This window comes from Clinocottus analis, unplaced genomic scaffold (genome assembly GCF_023055335.1).
Source record: "Clinocottus analis isolate CAN_PGR_092001 unplaced genomic scaffold, fCliAna1.0.p SCAF_16, whole genome shotgun sequence".
In the NCBI taxonomy this organism is placed as follows: domain Eukaryota; kingdom Metazoa; phylum Chordata; class Actinopteri; order Perciformes; family Cottidae; genus Clinocottus; species Clinocottus analis.
This window is the reverse complement of record NW_027175887.1, coordinates 10,592,875-10,616,046: the sequence shown is the minus strand read 5'-3', so window position 1 is coordinate 10,616,046 and position 23,172 is coordinate 10,592,875. Positions and strand designations below refer to the sequence as shown.

At 41.2% G+C, this 23,172-nt stretch overlaps 1 protein-coding gene across 1 annotated transcript; it reads left to right on the top strand.

Annotated features, from left to right (window-relative positions):
• The first annotated feature begins 220 nt into the window (after positions 1-220).
• On the top strand, positions 221-17,638 carry mosmoa (modulator of smoothened a). Its single transcript, XM_068579518.1, has 3 exons — positions 221-568; positions 9,447-9,659; positions 14,742-17,638. Exons 1-3 carry the CDS (start codon positions 463-465, stop codon positions 14,924-14,926), a joined length of 504 nt encoding a protein of 167 aa, XP_068435619.1. The 5' UTR covers positions 221-462; the 3' UTR covers positions 14,927-17,638.
• Positions 17,639-23,172: the final 5,534 nt, after the last annotated feature.

The window sequence follows — 23,172 nt, the reverse complement described above, 5'->3', positions numbered from 1 at the left end:
CCTCTGGGCCGCAGCTCGGCACACCGAGCTCGAATCTGGGAACTAGCTAGCTAGCCTGTCCGCTAGCCGCAGCTGTGCCCGATGCTGCTGCTGCTAAACACGGATCTGAAAGACGACACGAGCGGTTCAGGGGCCCCGGAGCCGAGTGAGCTGTTGGTTTACCTTGCCGGACCACGAGTGGGGAGGAGGGGGTGGTGGGTGGGGGGGAGCGTTTGAGATGTGATGCTTTTGCGCTTCGTGTTTGAGTCGTTTGTAGCTGGAGGCTCTCGCTTGCTGGACGCGAAGGAGCTAACGTCGCTGCAAAATGCATAGCAGAACCACAACAGTGGGCTCCTGTTGAAGGGGGCGAGGTGAGACTGCTACCAGCCCGCCCTGCGTCTTTTGCCACACTCGGGGGGTCACACTTTGGACGACGACCGCCACATTTTCCCACGTCATCCCGCCGCTTCATCAGTCGGCGGGATGGATAAACTAACGATCATTTCAGGGTGCCTGTTTCTGGCTGCAGATATCTTTGCAATAGCCAGCATTGCAAACCCAGACTGGATCAACACTGGCGAATCAGCAGGTAAACTAAGCAGGACACAATTCAGAACTACTGTAATGTGTTGAGTGGTTTTGGTTTTACCCAAGTGTCCATCAGCCCGCAGGGGCAGTCAGGTAATCTCCACAACAAAGATGTGCTCCATTGTGGGGAGGGTTTCATCTGCAGCAGCATCTCGTGTCCGCAACAGCAGTTTGTTCTGTGCATACTAGAAATATACCAATAATTACAATGTCATACCTTAATACCTGGTTGATCACCGCCACGGACCTCTATTGCTTTGAAGGCAGCAACTGATTATTATTTGCTCGACTCTTGATAAAATACATGCATCTTTAGTTTATAACACGGTTAGAAAGTAGTAGAAATGACAATCAGGGTTTCTTGGTGATGTCTTCTTGTCACCTGTGTAAGCAAACCAAAGAATATCACCAGTGATATTTAAAAAGGCGAAGCAGCTGAAACCAGAGAACGTTTGACCTTTTTCTGAAATTTGGATTAATCAAGTATCAGAAAATTCACTGCAGATAAGTGATGGATCGACTAATTAATTCATCAAGACTAAAATGCTAAACTCTTGCTTGTAATAGATTTTTCGATGGAGGATTTGCTGCTTTTCTAGGTTTTATTTTTGTCAAACTATTTTGAGTTTTGAACCCTGGTGAAACAATAAATTATTTGACCAATGTGCTCTCAGGAAATGTCATAGACTGGGGAAACGCAACAGCCTTTTCCCCACTATCAACTGACGAATTGATTCAGCAGCTTAAGCACTAAAAGTTATACCGCTCCTGTATCTCTCTGGTGACTTGACATTTGAAGTGACCTCCATGTGATCAATTCAATCAGCGCTCACTTGAGGATCCAAGGCAGGTGCTCATTTGTGGAGTCCCTGCTGATTTTGGACAGAAGCACGTGCTGCCAGTCCTCGCTTTATTTGTGTCAGTCCCGAGAACACATTCAGGCTATTGATAGACAGCTGCTCCTCTTTGTTCCCTCGGCAGGATGACAGCTTAGTAACTGGGTCAGGGAGGTTCCATCGTCCACCAACTCACACCCAGGCTGTATTATCTCTACACAGAATACGCCATCTGTACAAAAAATTGTAATAATAGGATGCAAATAACATGAAGCCACCATCCCTATTGGCTCGTATTGGAGAGTTCCCATCTGAAGTTAGTGTACTACAGCCAAAGATTTGTGGGTAATTTCTCACGACCTGCGGACAGTAAGTTGATACTTTGCTCCATTGAAACTGCATTGTGCTGAGTGAGGGTATTGTAGAGGGGGTTTCAAACAGTGACCGACTTCCACCTTGCTGTCACTGTTCTCACTTCCCTTCAGCGAGACTACTTTTCTTTCATGGCCCTCTTTGATGATTGTGATGTAACTTCTCTTTTATGATTTTATGAGCGACGTAGGCTGGACTACAACTCGGTCACACTTTTTTTCCCCCCATCATTTTGAGAATGCACCAGCCTCTGTTTTGGATTATATTATGATCGTAAACTAGTACAGGTTTTTAATCCAGTAAATATTATGTCATGTTCTTTGGTCTAGAAAGGCAGTTAGTTTGCTTGTAAAGGAGAATTTTGTACATTTTCACACTGGGCTGAAGGTTACATGGTCAGTCCATCTTGGTTTGGCATTGGAGTAACACATTTTTATTAGGATATTTTACTTAGATTATCTAGTCAAAGTTCAAATGAATGCATATTGTCTTTATATAGCTGCACATGAACTAGGAATTCAGTATTATCTGTTTATGGAGTTATTTGTGACAGAGCTTTGAGTGTTTAAAGATGTTATATCTTTATGGGTTGAGTGTGCCCTCACACACAATTGTGGTTTGTTATTGTGGTACCGCTTTTCTGTAACCAAATCATCAAATGAATAGTACATTTTATTATTTATGATTCATTATAATGTAGTTGTAGGTCAAGGCAAGTTTATTTATGTTTCAGTTAAGTAGTTCAAAGCATTTGACATAAAACATCAAAAGGATGGACACAATATGCAAAAGAAACACATTTTAAAAAGACTTTCAAATAGATTTTATCTGTTTATAAAATATAATAATATAACAAGTGATAATCTGCTGCAAGCAGAAATAAATGTGTTTTATTGACTGTGTGGTCAAGTGGAGGCTGCTGTAAACTGATATTAAATAAAATTTAAAAAAAAACGAATAAACGATGAAATGTCTTTATAGTAGAGGTTAGAATTTGACAAATAGTGTACAAAAACACTTCAAATAGATATAACGGCTTCGAGCTTTGTTGTCATAAACCATCTATTTAATGATTATATATTTATTTCGCGGTTGCCTGCCCTGAAATATATGCTAAGAAACAAAACTTCTTTCTTTGAGCTTTGATGTTATTGTACCATTTTGTATCTTTATCCATGGTTAAATGATCTCCCCTTGACATATTCACTCACCAATACAGTGTGTGTTCCTTGGGTACATAAGTTGGCAAAATGACAAACATATTTTGAAAAAGGTTTTAAATTTTCAGCTAAAAATTAGCTTCCATTCCATCTGCATGTTGCCTTATTCTTTCAAATTTCTTGCAACCGTGGTTCCTCTTTTGTCTTGTCTTTTAAGATGGCATATTACATAATTTTACAGTTTCTCTTTGAAGCTCTATTAAACAGTATTTTGTGAGTCCTCAGTTACAGGTAACATGACACTAAATGGGATTAAGAGAAGCATGTCTTGCAGTGTTTGCAATTGTGTTACTTCAGAGTTGAGCTGTTTGGGCCACGCCGTTACACAGACGAGTGAATTGCTTGAAGTTGTTGTGAAGTAGGAGCCCCTAGTGACTCCACACATTGTGTTATCTCCATCAGCTGACCCAGCTGTGTTGTTGTCTTGTCAGAGGGGCTCAGTGCTTCACGACCTGCCCTCTTTGGACCTTAATAGTCCAAAGAGTAGTCTTTGTGCTCAGAGCGTGGAGAAACAGACATGTCCTCCTGGGCAGTGAGCATCACTGCTGACTCTGCTGGTTTTAGCAAAGCTTTTTTTGTTTTTAAAAGTAAACACACCATGAAACTTGTGCATGGAAACACACCGTTAGGTCGAGATGTGACACGCCGCTGCTGTTTTTGTAAGAAAATGTAGGTTTCCTAGAAATTCTCAAACCTGTAGGTCATTGGCCAGTTAACGTTTATTTTAAGAATATATGTTTGAATAAACTAATAACAAGAACTATTCCAAATTAGCATTACCGTGAATCTACTTTGCAAAGGGTTTTACTGTATGCTGGTGTTTTTCTGTTGCTGGAGATCACTAGGGGATAATTGTGATAGAAAAATGCCACACTGTTTCTCTTTTTAAGCAAGCGTTTTTTATTAATATGACAAAATGCATTTTTACTATTTTTCATCATTGATTACGAATAATCGCAACACCAAAGACATTCCCCCTCACAGCAGAAAATGTGTATTTTCCTGTAGTGAATGCTGTCCGGTATTACTCATGTGATAATAAACACACTTATTAGGGAGCTACATTACTGGTGGTGTCAGTCCCAGACTATTACTTTTGCTCAAAAAACTCAAGCATTGTAGTCAAAACAATACAAATTTACATCATGCATGGCAAATTAACTCTGGTTAAAATTGAATTGGTGCTCACTGCTACTGTAGATTTGTCTGACGTCAAAAATTAAAGTTGGAGAATATTGAAATGTGTGATCGAAGGTATCCCTTTTCAAAGCACGAGGACACACAGTGTCATTGATGAAGAGCAACTGAAACCAGGCCAAACCAATATCGTCTAGTTGCGGAGATGCAGAGTCAGCTGTTCAGACCTGCAGTTCAGTCCAGCCTGTGCCACGAACAGGAAAGGACAAAAACACCAGCACTGCAGATGTAAACATGACGATGTTTAGAAAATTGTAATTTTAAAATGAGCACTGGAGCGTTTATTGTGAGCCTAAAACTCACTCCCTGCAAGTGGCCCACGTATTACAATAAGACCTGTTGTGGTGGAAGCATTTCAACCACTGCCGAATTACTTATTTTGCTCTCACATAGTTGGGGGTTGTAGATTAGACGAGACTAGATTCATCATTTAGTGCTGAGGTCCAGATAGTACAATACTCTCGTGGGTTTGTCTACCGTGTTTCTTATGCAACTTTGGACCGTACACATCAGCTGTGCTCCTTGCAATGCAAGTGGGCGCTGTAAAAGCCTCCAGCAGCGACAGAAGACGCAGCTGTTGGCAGCTTTAGCTTGCCTGTATGCCGCCCACCACAGTTCAGAGGCCTGTTTGACTCATCCCTTTAGAGCTTCTAAAACAGCAGCAGCAGCCCCCCTCCTTTACTCCACTAATGACAGCATCATCATGCTGAAGATGTGCAGACACAGACCTCATTTCCTCTCATTTGGACCGAGACATGGTGAGAGGAGTATTTTGATCATTGTGAGCACAAAGCTCACTGCAGGCTAACCGATGGGGGTGTGAAAATATGCAGGGCCTCAAAATGGAGAATTGGCCCATTATTTTCTCACCAAAACAGATTCCTTTGTTTACTAAAGATAATCCATTTTGACCATTTTTGGCAGGCTTCGCATGTGGTCACACTGGCCTCCTCCCATTGAATTCTTCATTAATGCATGTGCAACAGATAAGTTTAAGCATTTTGTAGGTCAGAGCTCACCTTTGTTGTCATTGCCACTAATGTTAAACAATCTAGCAATTTAAATACTGATTTAGTCTTTTTTGGTCATTTTTGTAGAGACGCTACCAGTCTGCAAACTCCATTCTCACAGTCTGTCTATGATCTCTTCGCTTAATATCTGTCTACCTTGGTTGGGGATTTTGTTCCCTTGTGGGAAGAGTCAGGCTAGCTGTTTCTCCTGGTTGGCACCACGCAGCAACCGCTGGGTCTGGAAAGTGAAGGCCATTCTCTTTAATGGCCATCAGGGGGGCAAAAAGAAGTCAGATTGTATAGAAGTCTATGAGAGAAGGAACTTACTTCTTGATTAATTTGTTGCCTCAAAGGGATGCATCAATACCGATACCAGCATCTGGTTCGATACTGTGCTCATGTACTCGTAGAACTACTCCCAATAAAACCTCGCCCGATACCAGTACTGCAACATGAAGTTAACCTCCCGCCGGTGGAGCCTAATAAGTCGCCCAGCTTCAACAATAACCCGATGCATAAGCAGGTTGAATCCATAAGAACAGACTCCAGTTCTCTCGCCAACGAGAGTTAGCAGCCACAATGGTGCTTGCATTGTGCATCACTTCAGTCTTTCCCCATTTTCTAAATTAAAAAAATAGACATGTCAAAATCATTGTTAGAACTGATATGGTATTATTAAGTACTCATAAAAATACCCGGTCTCGACAAATACTCAAATGTAAGCATTTGTTCTTGTCACTAGTCTGGGAAAGGTGTTATTGGTGCGTCCCTACTCGATAAACATTTTGAGTTTATGGCTCACTAGCTAGTGTCAAGTCTTTATCAACACAATTTGAACTTCATTTAGTTCATTATCGTCCCATTTAGAGCCAAACAAATGATGAAGGGATGTATGCTTTAGGGCGTGGCCAAATGGGGTGATTGACAAGTCGCTACCACAGCGTTCTTGGTCTGTGTTGTCCTGGTTTATGTCTTACTACTTTAACCAGTTATTGAAATTTAATAGAAACATTTTGGTCCCCTCCAAATTATTAATAATTCAGCATTTAATTTTACTTGTACTTGTACTCTGTCGTATTTAAAATCCTTGTAACCAACATGGCGACAGCCAAAATGGCAACAGCCAAAATTCAAGGCTTTAAAACCATAACCAAATAGTTGACATCACAGTAAATATGTATAAAAAATATTCTGTCTATAATCTCCGGTCAAAAAAACATACTTCCTAAAATATGAAACTGTTATCCTCATGCATGTTCTTCTTGCACAGTAAACTGTAGCTGAAGTGGAGTCTCCCATGTATGAATGAGAAGTACTTATCATGAACAGACTGTTGCTGTTTGACTATCAGTCAGACATTAACCAGAACTTTCTGCGTATGCGCCTGGCTGTTGACTTGTTTACCTGTGTCCGGGCACCATAGCGTGTCTGCCTCTTGTAAGGCAGGAATTCCACAGAGAGCTAGTGAAACAGCAGGAGGCCAGAGGATCCAGGGGAAATGGTCATAAACCAAAGCCATTAACTGCAGCTTTTAAACATTTTACTTAATGTTACCCTATTCCCAGCACCAGTCGCTGCTTTCTTTACTTCGCGCACCCCCTGTACCTCATTTGCTCGAGGTTACTCTGTGAGACTTCAGGGCTAGGCGGTTGAGTCAGCCGTTACCCAACAGCCAGGGGCCATTTTTGTCACAAGCCATGACCTCCATCTATTTTCCCCTTCACACTTTAATTTGCACAGTTATTGCATAAGTGTTCTGCTCAGCGATAATTTAATTGCCATAGAAATAATTTAAGACTGAGAACATACTTATTTATTTTTCCCTTGACGGTGATGAAGTGTGTGTCTGTGTGTACGATTTAGGTAGGTTTTAATGCCTGTAACAGTTGACGTAAAGCCTTCAGTTCTGCAGTTCCTTATTGAGCATACTTTAACGTCTACAGACTCCCAAAGCATTTCTTTTGAACCGTTTGAATTGTTTGTGTGGGCTGTGACTGCAAAAGCAGTTCTTTCACCGGGTGTTACAAAAGGGACAGGATTTCCTCTGGACCGGCTGCAGAACCCACCACACCCCCGGGGCAATAAGAGCATTCTTCTCACACACTCTGCTATTCTGTTTTTTCTTTAAGTGCTTTAGACTCAATATGGTTATCAGCAGGATTATATATTCATTGTGTAAATAGAGAAATGGTCATAGTAGAGTTTTGAAATATTGAGATTCAGGTGCCAGGTGGAGCAAGTAACATGTTGACTTTCTAAAATTCTCGCTTGCATGCTCGTCTCATGCTCGCGTCCACCCACCTGCCGAGCCACTGTGGGACTTTATAATGTTGCCCACCAAGAATTGTATTTTCAATAAATGGGTTATTTTGTGGTCAGTAGAAAAAGTGTTAACCACTCACAATTTTGTTTTTGCTTTTATTAGATTATGCTCCAAATATGTGGAGGGATTAAAGTCAAGAATACACACACTGAGTTTGGCTGAGTACCAATGAATGCATACATGACTTTTTGTTTGTTCACAAGAAAGCTCCACATGCCACCTTAAAGGTAAAAATGTGTTTATCTGATTTCAAGAGTTTTTTTATTTACTTATGACTGCGTGTCATTTATAGCTTAAGCCATTTTAGGATTGAGCATTCCGACTGAAAAAGCTCTGCTTTAAAGAAACGTAAGGAGCTGTGTTTGCCGAGGAAAGTAGCTCCAAATACCCGTGTGAGAATGAATTATGATCCAGGAAGGTCACTTTTATAAGAACAGCAGTGATTTTAAAGGTTTTTGAAGTTGCTGTCCTTTGCTGTTACCTTTGCAAAGGACACAAACTGGATTTGACAACTCCTGGAAAGATACCACGGTGACGAAGTCTTTAACATCTGGTGAGACAATAAACACGTAACCTTCAGAATTATATCGTTCGTGTTACAAAGTAAGTACTGGAAGCGTATGCAATGCTTTGATGAATAACGACGCATTGATGTACTGCAAAATCTTATTTTGCGGTGGAACCTGCTTTTTCTTTTCCTTGTGTACCAACCTAGTGGCTTTATTGGAAATTAATTCAAGTGCTGCACTTTTCATGCAGTGCTGTTGTCTCTTTGAACACAGTGTACTGTTATGTGTGTGCATATGTTAACTGCTAAGTGTCAAGGCATTACGGTATAGCAGCTCCTCTGCCATCAAGGAAGACCACTATACATCACCCAAGTGTACTAAAACCCCTCTAAGTTTTCCAAATGAACACTTCACAGCGTATAACTTATCGTCCGCCTTTCTTTTGCTGAGGCCTGTGATTAGCAGAGGCCTGAGTGATGAGACGCTGTTCTGCTTACGCGGGTAGAAACTCCCCTTGAGGACGTGCGCTAATTGAATGACGTCCCTCCAGAGTGGCTGCACCAGTGGAGCATGTTTCTGCTCCGAGTACTGGCCTTCACACTCTAACTTTAGCAGAGCTCTGCTCATGACTCAGAGGAAGGCATAAGACCACAACTCCATGTCTGATCAATGATGGGTACAGCAAGCCATCAATGTGCATAATATCCTCGCCAAAGACGAGAGAGGAGATGATTATGGTTACTGGGTCTCGAAAGCTGCTGCAAGTCCGTGTGATCATTGCAACTTCTTACAGATGTGTGTCAGTGTTAAGCGTCCCTTTCACATACCTGCGTGGGATAGATTCGGTAATTGGCAGGATTGATTTAATCCTCACTTTCACTTGTAGAGCTTGAAAGTGCAAGAAACAGTGTTGGATACTCGTTGGCGTAATTGGGCCCGCCGGTGTGGAGAGAGCAGCCAGTGAGGAACTGGCGACAAATTAAAGGACTGTCTCTCTCTCATTTCTCGTCCTCCCTGAATTTTGTGGTTGATCAAGGCCTCACTGTTCAGCATGAGACCTTCAGTCTTTTTTTCTTCTCCTATTTGATCTTTTTCCACTCGCCGGTTTTCTCCCTTTTTTATTTTTTGATAACGGTAACCCTGAAAGATGTATGCCAGTCTATGATATTATGAGCGCTTGCTCAGAGGTTGGCCTACATTTAGGATACGTGGGAGCAGTATGTCGCGGGCTGCTTGACCGCCTCTCCATATTTGGACATTTGTCCCATAGAGTAGAGATAACAGGATACTTGCGTCTCTTGTGTTTACTGATAATGAAGTGTTGTTTTAAACACTAATAATCAGTGTTTTTGTATGCTGCGAATGATTAATTATAACGGATTCATTGAAATGGTTAATTCCTTTCTCTGCAGGTGCCCTTACAGTCGGTCTAGTCCGGCAATGCCAGACCATCCATGGACGAGACCGGACCTGTATTCCACCTCGGCTGCCCCCGGAGTGGGTCACCACTCTTTTCTTCATCATCATGGGCATCATCTCCCTCACCGTCACCTGTGGACTACTCGTGGCATCGCACTGGCGCCGAGAAGCCACCAAATACGCCCGCTGGATCGCCTTCACTGGCAGTAAGCAAACTGGACAGTGACATTCATTTTGAATGAAAGAGTTTTGCTTCACCAGTGTATCAGCACATCCCCCCTTTCTCACCTTCTTCTCTGTCTCCCTGCATCTTTCATGACATAACCTTTTAGAAAGCAATCTTTGCAAAGTATTTTCATGAACATACTCACTTTTTGGCTGGAAATAATCAAAGGAGAAGTCATGAGGTTTAAATTAATGTGAAATATTGGCCCTGTTATGCATTATCCATTTAGATTTGGGGGATGTGGGATGTCAAAAACCTCCGAGACTTTACATAGGACCTTTTGTGTGTTTATGTTTTGGAGAGTGACGTGAGAAGCGGTTTGTGGGTGGGTGGGTGTGTGTTTGCAGTGTTTCTCTTGCATGCCTAACGACTACTCTCGCTCCCTTAAGCTAATTTATTGAGTAATGCAGCTCCTCTGGTACCCGAGGAGGTGGCTTATGTGCCGCAGCGTTTCTCAAGTGTTTTCGCTGTAAGCTTCAACAATAACTCGGTATCCACCATGTGCGGCGAGCCAGGCTGGTTTCTTAAGGCTGTGTGGGAGGGCAGAGCGCGATTGGTCGGGTTGCTAATAGAATGGACTGCCTCGAGCGCACTCGTACACATGGAGCGGCAGCCTATAAAGACACAATGATCTGCATTATTGTTTCAAACTAGGGGCATTTTTCAGGACACTGGCTTTTTTGTTCTGCAGATTTGAACAAACACCCATTGCAAGTCTTTTTTTTTTGTTGTGCCAGGCTTAATGCAGATTCATAATTAGGTTTTATAATGCTTCCTAATCACGTCCCGGTGAATCATCGCTCGCTCCACAGACTGGTCTGTCTGTCCGGTAAGCACAAATCTGTGTCACAAGCTAAATTGGACGCCGTTAAATCATTGTTTATCCATCACACTTGACGGGAGTAAAGCAGTTGCCGTGGAAACGGATAGCAATTGTCACCGTTTTTCCCTCGTTAACTGTCCGTTAGCCATTTTAGACAAGAGGTATATTGTTATTCTTTGTACGGGGATTAAAGTATGATGATTATCAGAGAGGGGGAAAGGCAGAGCTTGACATGTTGAGATGGGTCTATAAAGAGAAAGAAAATATGGTAAATCAACTCGCATTAGCTGACACTTTGGGGATTGATCGTCTTCCTCGTTTCCTCTTGTATTTAAAGAGCCTGTTTGACATGTAGGAGAGGAACGAAAAGGTAAAATTGGTATTTTAAATGAGTTTTTTTCCTCACTGATGTTACTGAACATGTAGCTGTCGGCCGAAGAGAGTGAGAGGTTAAGTGAGGGAAATGCCCGTGGGTTTAGGAAGAGTTGAGTAAAGAAGGTGGGTTGCATGAATAATCATGTTTGCATAGATCAAGAGCCAACGTAAAGACAGAAATGGACGTGGAGTAGGTGCAGAATAAAGTGAAGCCGGTTGTATTTAGGAGCCGGAGGCGGGGGCGCAGTCGGGTCAACCAGGTGAAGGTTGAGAGAAGGTGGGCAGACTGTGGTGTAACTGGCTCCAGGCTTCCGGCACCTGAATGGACGGCTTTGTATGACCAGCACAGACCCACCTCTGTGTCGCCACACACACACACACACACACACACACACACACACACACACACACACACACACACATATACACACACACACCAGCAGTGTTTTCCCCAGGTGTGTGGGGCTATGATAAATATTAGTAACTTCAGAAAATATGGTTGTTAATGATGAAATTACCAATTACAAATATTTTTCTCACCCTCTACAGTCCCAAATACCTTTTATAGTCGGGCCATAAACTTTATTTTAAAGAGTGACTTAACACTAAATCCACTTCTTTAAGTTTGTAAACCACCTGCACAGTCACTTTATTACACTATCTGTTGATTCTGGTCTCATTTTTATACTTTCCTTTGTGTCTTAAATGTAATTGGTTACTGTAAGGGAAATTATTTTGGGGTTCTTTAAACATAAACATGCAAAATATGCCTTTTTTTTTTATCATCTAAGACAAAGAAAACCAGCAAATCCTCAGTATTGAGAAGCTGAGTTTAATATGTTTGCATGAAAAACCTTATCAAAATATTTGAAAGGTTTATTTTCTTTCTAACAAATCAATCAATAGACTATTAGTTTCTGGTCATTTCTCTTCCATGCATTAGTAACTCTTACTCATATTGGCTAAGACGATACTCTCTCTTGCAGACGGTGAGCAAGGTGCCGCGTGTCATCGGTTCAAACACTTTAGAGAAGCAGCGGACCGTGAAGTGCACTCCAATTAACTCTCTGGTGAAGCTTGCAGGAATAATGCTGAGCTGTGAATTTCTGGCTCCACTTTAGCCCCCCCCCCACACACACACACTCACACGCGCGCACACACACACAGACACACACACTTTATAGGGAAACACATTGGCAGGACAATAAGAAGGCAAAATGACAGATGTAAATATTAGTTTGTGTTTGCTTTGTGATGAAGCTTTACCAGATATTGTTAATTTAAGCTTGCAGACTGATGTTTGACCGCACAACATGAATTTGATTGGCTCAAGGATTGTTGTTTGATATGTAATGGTTTACATGTCAGAGAATTTGTTGACCAGAACACTATAAACCAGTTTATTTGTGATATTCATGATTCTACTTGCTTCACTCTGTTATTTTATCTGAATACTATTAACTGAGTGGGTGATATTCTGATGTATATTCTGAGATTTACCGTTTGTACCACAATTGGCATTCCATGAGTATCTCTGGTGTTACTAGAGTATTGTGGTTAGTGTAAGAAATACATGAGTAGAACTGATGGCAGTATTTCATTTTTAAACTGATTTAAACATTGAATTAAACACTTTGATTTGACAGGTATTTATTGCCGGACAGTATCCCTGTCTGTTTATTTGATTCATATCACCCATTCCTAATTAGATTTTTTAATCTCTCGGGTAAATTGGAGCTGTTGATTGCCATATTGACAAAATGTCTTATAAAGCCCAATACTACTCTAACTTCCTCTAGCTGCATGACATTACAAAACTGTATCATCAATGAGATCTTTGAGACCGTCAAAAAGTCATCCCTCAGGTACTGAACAGCTTTGCTAATTGAAAAGAGAGTGAAAAGGTGAAAGCTAAAAATGGCTGCGTGCGCTGTCACGACAGAGATTACACACTGTTGAGGGGACCAAAGGCAGACAAGCAGTCCAGTGAGAAAGGCCTTTCCAAAACATCCTACTGAATGCAACATTAAAGAGTTATTTTTAGTGCATTCTGCGAAGCCATTGATTGGTGTCACACAGTTGGCTTTGCTGTTGTAACGTCACTGCATGTTACATAAGTGGACTCGGGGCTGGACCCAAAGCGTCAGTGATAACATATTCAAGGGAAAAAGGGAGATATCCTCATTAGTAACAACTTTGTTATCCAATCACAGACGCCAACTTCCTTATATCAGGACTTAAGGCCCTGTAATAACTTCACGATGCTTGGCTGTGCACACGCTGTGCACATCATCGCAACATGCTCGTTGGTTTTTAAAGGGGTACTTTTCCTCTGTGAAGTCAAGCACATGTGTACTTCTAACAAGCCAATTAAAAAGTTTTGGTTAGAGGGGAACTCCATTGATTATACTCCTCAAAGTGTGTTTTCAGGTTTTGCTAATTTATGTTATGTTAAAAAGAGAAAAGAAAACTTTTGTGGCTCCAGGGGGAGCTGCCCAAAGACGGGTAAATCTCCTCAAGTGATGTCACTTTGGTATGGGGATGAAACTAAGGCTTCATTAGCTGCAAGCATAAGACACCCACATCTCAGACCAATGTGGTGCATGGTGGATGATAAAGATTTTAATAAGGAAGATGAATTCATAGAATAAAACGACAGAAAGACACAACAGAATTATCCGCATACTTGTCTTTCCTCCTCGCGCTTCATTTTTGTTTTTTTCTTAAATTTAGAAAATTCTATTTCAGGATTTTACTAAGTTGCAAAACTAGATGTGGCTGTTAAGAAAGCATGGAATCTGATTTGAAACTTCAAGCATGTAGAGATATTTTAAACGGTGTTAATTCGCCTGAGGCTCTTTTATAAAGAGCTTATGTATGGTTCGTAGGGAAACATTTACTGAAAGTGAGGCTGCATTCATGTGGAGTTGGAAATGATGCAAATCTGTGTTGAGCTCAAGGATACTTGATTATGATAAAGTTTTACCCACAAATAATTGCTCAAAGCCACACAAAAACCTTACTTTACCTACTTAAAAGCTGAAATCAAAGCATCCTCAGGAAAATATTTTACTGGAGAAAAGCTTCCTGCAAATAGGAAGAGAGCCACATACCGTTGAATGAAACACTTTCTTTCTAAGGTTGTATTTTTTGTTCTTAAAGTAGTTACAAAGGTCTGGGATTTTAAATGAGGTTGTCTTGCTTCAAACGGGACAATTACTGGACACCCATTCAAAATCAATTTTATCCACAATCCTCTCATAATGAAGAGATCATCTGTCATTTCTTCAGTCTGGTAGAAAAATAAAATATGTACTGGCACTCAAATGTGTTGCCTGCTATTCTGTTGCTGCAAACTTGGCAGAATAATGGATAATATACGACTTGTAATCTTGGAAAACATTTTGAAACATTAATTATATAAATGACATTTCACTGAAACGGTTTGTCTCAGTGTGTTCGACCGATTCTCTCGTCTTTCTATGAAACACACGAGGCAGTCACAGCAATCATGGTGCTTTTCTATGATCTCTGCCGTGTGTAATTGCTCCTTCAAAGCCATTTGAAAGGCTTTGTTGTCCGCCGCTACTTAACTTGCCAAAATATAATCCAATTTGAGCAGCATGTGTTTTCTGCTTAAGTTGAGTGAGCACAAGTTTATTTTTCTGCATCTTGTGTGGAAAATAAAGACAACAATGATGACCCTTTTGAGTGCCATTTTTAAATGTATTTCTTTAACACCTTAAGAGCATATTTAATGAGAAACTATTGAGTAAAAGTAATTGTCTGTACAGACTCACAAGATATTACACATTCAAGTGGGCGTAGTAGACTAACATTTTCTCTCTCGCTCCTTCCCTCCAGTGATCCTGTTCTGTATGGCGGCGCTCATCTTCCCCATAGGCTTCTACATCAACGAGGTGGGAGGCCAGCCGTACAAGCTGCCCAACAACACGGTGGTCGGCTCCTCGTATGTGCTGTTCGTCCTCTCCATCTTCTTCACCATAGTGGGACTTCTGTTTGCGGGCAAAGTTTGCCTCCCGGGATGAGGACTCGACTATGCCCGCCTCTGGACTGACACATGAGGCTCTGAAAATGTTTATGGGATTATCAAAAACACGCAATGACTGAAAATCAAAAGCAACAAACTCTGGCCAGGAGCCTGAAACGGGGAAGTTTTTGATTATGTGTTAAGGGACCGCAGCGCCACGGAGTACCTGACGATAAAAAATTAAAAAAAATTAGGAAAAACGAACAAAACACTCGTGGGGACTTGGGCACAGAGGGGTGGAGGAGAGAGAGAGAAAGGGAGAGAGGGGGCTGCCGAGGCTGTCGCAGCACCCTTTCAGTGTTGATTTAAAAATATGGCCGCCTCTGTTCTGGAAAAGGGTGCTTAACGTGCTGCTGTCATGGCAACTGCGGCCACAATGCTGGCGCACATTTCTTGAGGACCAGTGCAGCCTCTCTTCAACTCGACCCCCAGCCGCCCGCTGCACCGCCCTCGGCACACATCGGCGTCGTCACGACTGCTCCTGTTGCTATTTTTGGCTTCTATTAGCTTTTTCAGTTGTGTGTGTGTGTTTTTTTCTTTCTTTCTGTTGTTGTACATTTTGTGTTCCTGTTTTCCTTTTTGTTTTTCCTTCCTACCCCCACCACCTTTTCACTAAAGTAGATTGAGTGTAATTGAGGGTCACTGAACTGAATCCTTGAGGGGAACTGGGTGTTTTTCTGCCTTGGCTTTAAAGCAGGATTTATCCTTGCCTGTCACTTCATGCGGCCCCAGGTGTGTGTGTGATGTGTGTCTGTGTGTATGTGTGTGGCTCGGGTGGGCAGCTACGAGCACAGCTATCTGGGCCTACTTACGGCTGCTGTGGACGAGAGAAAGGTGCCGGTGTGACGCCTTTTAGTGTCCGACCAGCTACAGCTCAGGAGCAGGTAGCAATGAGGGGCGACCTCCTTTTGGCAGCAGAACAGGAGGTAGAGTACCATAAAGGAGAATGCCACTCAATGTAAGACCTCACTTTATGTTATTTATACGGATTGCAACACAGTACTTGTCAGTATTATTTTTGCTAAGCTAAACACATAACAGTAATCCACATCTTTTGCCAATAAGTAGAAGACTATGACTTTAGAGAACAATCACACGGACATACACACACCTCTTTGCATCTGTAGTAATAAACACAGTGGCCTGTTCCAAGGTGTTATCTATATCAGTAGTTATAGCAGACAGTATTAACTTTTTATAAGTGGAAGCTGAAGTTACATTAACGCGTGAATGCTGAAGATTGGTGGTATTCTCCTTTAATGTTGGAAAAGAAAGCAGCGAGCCAGGAGCTTTTTGTTAGTTTTTTTGTTTAGTGCAACAGTGGAGACAGAGGGACTGCAGGTCAGGTCTGTGCATGAGGCTGAGCCTCAGTGTGCTGCTCTTGAGGCCTGTGAATGACGCACACGCACACACTCACGCTTTCTCTCACACTTTTACACACACACACACATGTGCAAAGCCACCGCACCGTCAGTCTGTACTGTGTGGATTCACATTTTAGAGCTGCAACCAACAAAATGTTGTATTTCAACCTTTTAACTTTGAAAACCCAAACAGAATCAGAGTCACTGATTGGATCGGCACTGCAGGAATAATGGCACAGGGAGAACGGGAGCAAATACAACTTTTAGAGATCCCTGATCACATTTTTCTTGTCACCGATACAAATGGATGATCATTGGAGATCTATACTGGCAGGTACATTACACAGCTCGTCCACAAGGCCCCAGACTATTGCTTTTGCCACCGTCCACGAAAATCCTTTCAACCGTTCTAAAGTCGGTTTAAACCACCAAAAATTATAATTGTTATCACTTTACTTTGTTATATTAATTTATAGTGATTTCTTCCCTTTCAAAAACACACAATTTAAATTATAAGAAGTTCAATTTGTGTTTGTTCTGGATTAAAACAAATCTTGTCCGGAGTAGTTTTAATGATGTATTATAAGCTGCTTAGATCTTGTGTAAACAGGTCATAATTCATCTGTAATATTTATTTATGTTTGTAATAACATCTCCGTCAAACCACTAGATTTATTTCTAAACTAATTAATTTTACAGTTGGCCTGAACATGGCCATCCCTCAACTGAATTGCTCTCAATTTTCACAGAACCAGTTCATAACCCACAGATTTACAATCCATCATCAATATAGTTGTAGATTCATTTTGTTTTGATCGTTCCTCCACATATTATATGTCCAAAAACACATACGCTTGTTCTTTACATTGATCCCAATTTAAAAAGCATCCGTCCTACTGACACTCGCATCTCTTAAAGTGTGTGTGTGTGTGTGTGCGTGTGCGTGCGTGCGTGCGTGTGTGTTGAATCAATCACGGAGCTCAGTCCTAAGAGTTTTGTTTTGTATTTCTGTTTCCTGCTTAGCTTTTCTTCCTCTCGGTCTAAAGACCGCTAACTCTGCAGCGCCCTCCCTGTGTTCAGTATTGTGCCATGACCTGTTTTTGTTTAATAATGTACAGACACACACACAATGCAGGCTGTATTAGGAAGCACTTTGCATTCAACAGTATAGGTAACAGAAATAGAAGCACCACAAATGTATAAAAAAGAGAACTTCTTACCTCATTGTTTTCGTTTCTATTATTTTCTAATGGCGGCAACGTGTGCCCTCTAATTTGTCTCTTGCCTTGATCGGATGTCTTCACATAAAGCCTATGATCATAGGAAATTATTTATCACTGAATAAAAATAGGAAAAAATGTGTGTGGGTGTGTGTGACTGATGCTTAAGGAGACGTGAAATATGAATCTTTTCAATACCTTTAGATAAGCAGATCATTGAATTCACATATTCCTTTGATAATTCACACGCTACGTCTGCACAATGTTACTCAAATGTCCTTCTCTCAATTCATTAAATCTGAGAAAAAGAACACAAACCTGCTTCAAGGGCAGCCACCCAGGACGCATCGGTGCAAGGGCTATCAGTGTTCCCAGAGTGCATCTGTTAAATGCTTTTCAGTGGCCTTGAAATCTATTTTTAGAATAGTATTGTCTGGGCTGAGTGGTCGTTCAAAGTCAATCATCTTGAGTGTTTTAATTCGCACAATTAACTTTTTCCTTCACAATAGCATCTTAGTTTCCCAGACAACTAATAATACGCATCATTGTTTTGAGGGTGTACACTATATGCAGAGAAGCGTTTGTGACTTTGAAGGCTGTCAATGTTTTCAGAGGACGCGCAGTAGTTGCAACCTTTATCTTGACCTTGCCAGTTTTCTAGAATTATTTTTTTGTCTGTTTCTGAAGGAAATTCACTGGTCACATCTTCCGGCAGTACCTTTTTATTGTAAATCACCCTTGAAAAAGGACAATTTTTAAGGATTTTTCTTTTCTCAAAGGAATAGCATGACATTTTCCAAATAAAACTGGCAAATGACACAGTTAGCGAAATGCCGACCTGTTCCTTTAAGGCTCATGAAACCTGCTGTAAGCCTCCACCTGAAGAGAACGAAACATAGAAATCTTTGAAGTTTGGGTTTTTAGTTGTTTTTCTGCAGCACGAGCACTTCAGTTTATTGGTTATCATTCCCTCACTAACAATGCACTGCAACAGTTCACACGTGGGATTCCTCCACAAAACAGCTCTCCCACTAATCGGCACAAAGATCCGAGGAAAGTCTTCACTAAGTCTACCATTTACATTCATGTTTGTCTCGCATTGAGCTGGCCGAGTCACTTTGCTATACGTTTCAATTTCTCAGTGTCGGTGTGCAGCTGAAGACGAGGCAGCACGGCTCCTCTCAGGACTTCACCTCCATTAGCCTCTCAGTGACCTGCAGCCTCGAGCTGAGCATGAGTAGTGTTTCCATTTAGGATTTCAGAAGGTCACAGTATTTTGGCTGAGCGGATCACATCAGTCCAAACCGTTCTGCTCTCTGAGGACGGCTGCGGGACTCGAGCAGAACGACAGAAAAAGGCACCTCTGAATATTTGATCTCAACTGTCGCACAAAGCTCTTTGTATGTCTTTCTTCCCATTGAATACATGAAGTTGTACTTGTTCAGGCATCATCATTCGGTTTACTTCCAAGTCGGGTTGCCTTAATATTTTGTCCACAATAAATAAGAGACGAGGCAAAGAAACAAATCTTAAATATGAAACTGGAAACTTTTCAACATAAAATATTATTATAAATACAAAGAGCTGTACAGTGATTAAATAATTTGAAAAAAGGGAATTTCACAACACTAATTCAGCCTTTTTCGAGGCATTAAAGCATAAATGTATTAAGAGGTAAAAGCAGTCTTATGCATGTCAAATGACAAAATGCTTCTCATCAGAATCAGCTTAATTGGCCATGGGTGCAGACACTTACGTCATATTATAAACAATAAACAAGATAAATATTAAAAAAAATATTAAAGCAGCCAGAGTAGTGTTAGTAGTGCAGATGTAGGTGTCTGATTAATTGTTCATCAGTCTCTACCTTTTCATCCAAACAGAACCCACCACATACACAAAATGCATGTTTTATGTTGTATTAGTTCTACTTGATGCTCCTGCAGTGTTGTCTTTGTTTACCTTTACCCAAACGTCCCCTGAGTCCATTTTATATTCAACCTCCGTCACAGTGTGTGCGTCCAGCATCACCCTGCACATGCACCGGGGGGACAAGTCGCTGTATGAAGGAGGACTCACAGATGAGACTGCTAGACTTGATTTTGTCAGGCCCCCCTGATGGGCAGCAGATGCTTAAGAGTGATTTATTGGAGAAATGATGAACGCTGACATATCCCAGAACAGTTCTCTCCAAGACCAGATGGAGGTGAGACGTTTCTCTGGTTCAAAATACTCGGTTATAGCTAACCAGTCTGTTTGCTGAGGAGGGAATGTGCATGCGTTGTCATTGAAGATGAAGTAGGTGATTAGCTATCCACAATATCCATATGTTTTCATAAATAAAAAATGACTCTTGCAGCAAGTCATGTATATAATACAGTTTGTTGGATTACAATAAACTGGACAAATAAGTGCTTCCCAATCCAGATTAAAATTGGGTTTAATTAGAAAAGTTATCAGACAAATTGCAGCGCATAATGATGAATTATTGCAACACAACTTCTATTAGCTGATGTTTCCTGTGCAAATGTTACACTTTACTGCCGGGAGCCCAACATGTTTAATGAGACATCATCAAGCAATGATCCCTTTCTAATTAAGTGGAAGCGTCTGTCATTTAACAAGAGCTGCCATCTGCTGATCCGTAATGTGGAGCAAAGGACTCCGCAGTTAGTGTAATGTTGTTTTCACATTCCCAGAGACAATAAAAGAGACTCAAGAAGAAGCAGAAGAACTGCTCTGGAGGACTGACTCTGGGTGTGTGCATCATTTGGCATTTCCAGTATTTTTTTTTCCTCAGCGCCATTATTAATGTTATTTAGCAGATTGCTGTTTCAGATCACATCAAAGACAGACGATATCCATCTAATCTAATCATATCCATCTAATCTAATCATCTAATCGGAAGTCACTCTGGTTTGGTGCTGCACACACTAGTAACATAACTTAAGTTAAGTGGGTGGAGGAAGCGGTGAGAAAATGATCAGCCTCCAGACGTATATTTTATATAGGAAATGTGTGCACGCAGTGTTTATGGTTTACAGTGTGGCGCCCCAGCAAAATGGATTATTGTGCCAACACGCTGCCAAGCGCATTTAGATGGAAATATGGCCGCCATCTGTTCTTGTGAAAGGCTACTCAAACTTTCTGTCCGCCACCTGAGGACCTGCTGATCAATCAATCAATCAATCTATCTATCTATCTATCTATCTATCTATCTATCTATCTATCTATCTATCTATCTATCCATCCATCCATCCATCCATCCATCCATCCATCCATCCATCCATCCATCCATCCATCCATCCATGCATCCATCCATCCATCTATCTATCTGCAGTAATGAATGTTTATTATTAAATTATGAAATACCCCATTGATTCAGAGTTCAAGCAGCTGTTATAACAAAAATAATATTCTTTATTGGTCAAAACAGATTTTTTTTTAAATCTTGGAGATACTGTACCAGGTCACAGCTTATAATATTCACTTTAATACATACTATTATAATACATACTTTCAAATGCATTCATTTAAATTACACAGTTTATTGGATGCAGCGTTTACAATCCCTGCATTCAAAGACGGTGATGTGGGACTTGCTGGTCTGAGGCCTGTGAGATCCTTTGTTGCTGCTAACTTTAGCTGCCCACAGTATCGATGAGTCAGTAGGAGACAGAGGCCCAGCTGAGGATGCAGTGATGTTTCCTCCCAGACGGATGTCTGTCTGCTGCTCGTCAGCATCCTCTTTTTGAATGTGTGTGTATGTGTGTGTGTGTGTGTGTGTGTGTGTGTAGATGTCAGAGTGACATACTTTGAGTTATTTTAATCAAATTTAATAAACTTTTTATATTTCCTCCGTAACATTTTTGTAATTATCTAATATAATAATTTTCCGTCAAAGTGATATTTTCTAAAACAGAATGATAGAAATTCAGACTTTTCATCTGCTTTTAAACAAAAAGAAAAAGCATATTTATTTCATGTCAATGCCATGGGAGAGATAAGGTCAATCGTTAACTTTTAGTTTTACTTCATATTTTTTTTTATTCATGACAGTGTGTCATCACCTTGTTTTCATCTTAGTTTCAAAACTGCACAAATCCATATTTTGTATTATTTACAATGGATCAAATATCAGTGTGTGATGTGAAAGGAGTCATTTGTAGTGACGAACCAGCAGACCATTAGCACCATCTCAGCTTTAGCTCATTGATTCGGTTCTGCTTGTCTCCCCTTTACTGCATCGATTCAGTCTCAATACTTCCAGCACTGTTTTTCTAGAAGCTTGTCCAGCACCAAACACCAAACAAAGTTAGCGACAGGCTGGCGACCATATTTGCGGATTTACAGCTTCTTCCACCACCACCAGTTGACAAAAAAAAATCTTGTTCTGCTGCTTTAATTTCAAATTTTTGCATTTTTGCTTTGACAATGGAACTCCATTGTCAAAGCTGCAGCAGCCTCTGTGTCATCGCTCCACTCGGTCTCACTCTCCGTGTCGCTGTCATGTCTGTGTGACAGTAACAGTCAAACACCTGGACTTCCTGCTGTACGCATAATAAACACCAACACATGTTAGCATGTTAGCGCCACACCAACAACACTGAAACGCAAAGGACATTAGCTATCACTTAGGTGTACCCGAGTGTAAGCACAGATGCAGCTTAATATGCAGCTGAATGCACACACACACACACACACACACACACACACACACACACACACACACACACACACACACACACACACACACACACACACAGCTGCTGCCACAGCTCTGTGAGTGCACCTGTGACTGGTGTGTGTGCTGCAGTCACATCACATCCTGACTGTTTAACTGAACTGGAACAGGACAGACAGAGTGTCTGTCTATATTTACACATTGTCTAATTCATTATGGAGTGTTTGGAAATTATTATTTTCTGTGTGAATGAAGTGTCTGGGGTGGAAATATCCAGTAAAATATTCTGTGGAGGGTAAACATCTGCCCATTCATTAAGTCATTTAACAGTTATTCATATTACCCAGATGCTCGTTCATGTAATGTCAAAGGACATAAAGTCAGCCTGTCAACACACTTCACCAATTGTAAGCTTCCAGTTGATCAGTAGGCTTTTCAGCTTAACAAGTTTTCTTCCTCCGTCTGGCATGCTGAATCTGTCAAGCTGTTATGTCATTTTTTGGGGTTTTGTGTCCCTGCCAGAAAAACCTGTAAGTGAACCACACGCAACACCTCGTGATGTTATATCAGACTTTGAGTGACGGTAGCTTTAACGGAATTAGATGCTGGACATGCGTCAGATTTGATAAATGAGATACAATTTAAAAGACTAAAATCAAACAAGTAGCTGTCAGGGAGTGCGCTCTTTTAATATTCTGTTTAGTGGAAGATAAACCCAGTTAGCCCACTAAATCCCATGAGTCCAATCAGATAAATCACCTCCGTCAGTCATCATGCACCAGATGTTATTGCTGATCTATATCCTTTCAATTGTTTTGCCCCGGTGAAAGCACCCATTATTCTTCAGACAACCTTGCGGTATCCCAAAAAGCCGCTCAGTCACTTGGGCCTGAGCTCCCCGAGGACGTGGATGTGTTTGGTATGTTGTTGTAACAGCAGGAGACGGAGGAGAGGCTGCAGGCTCTGCAGTCTCACG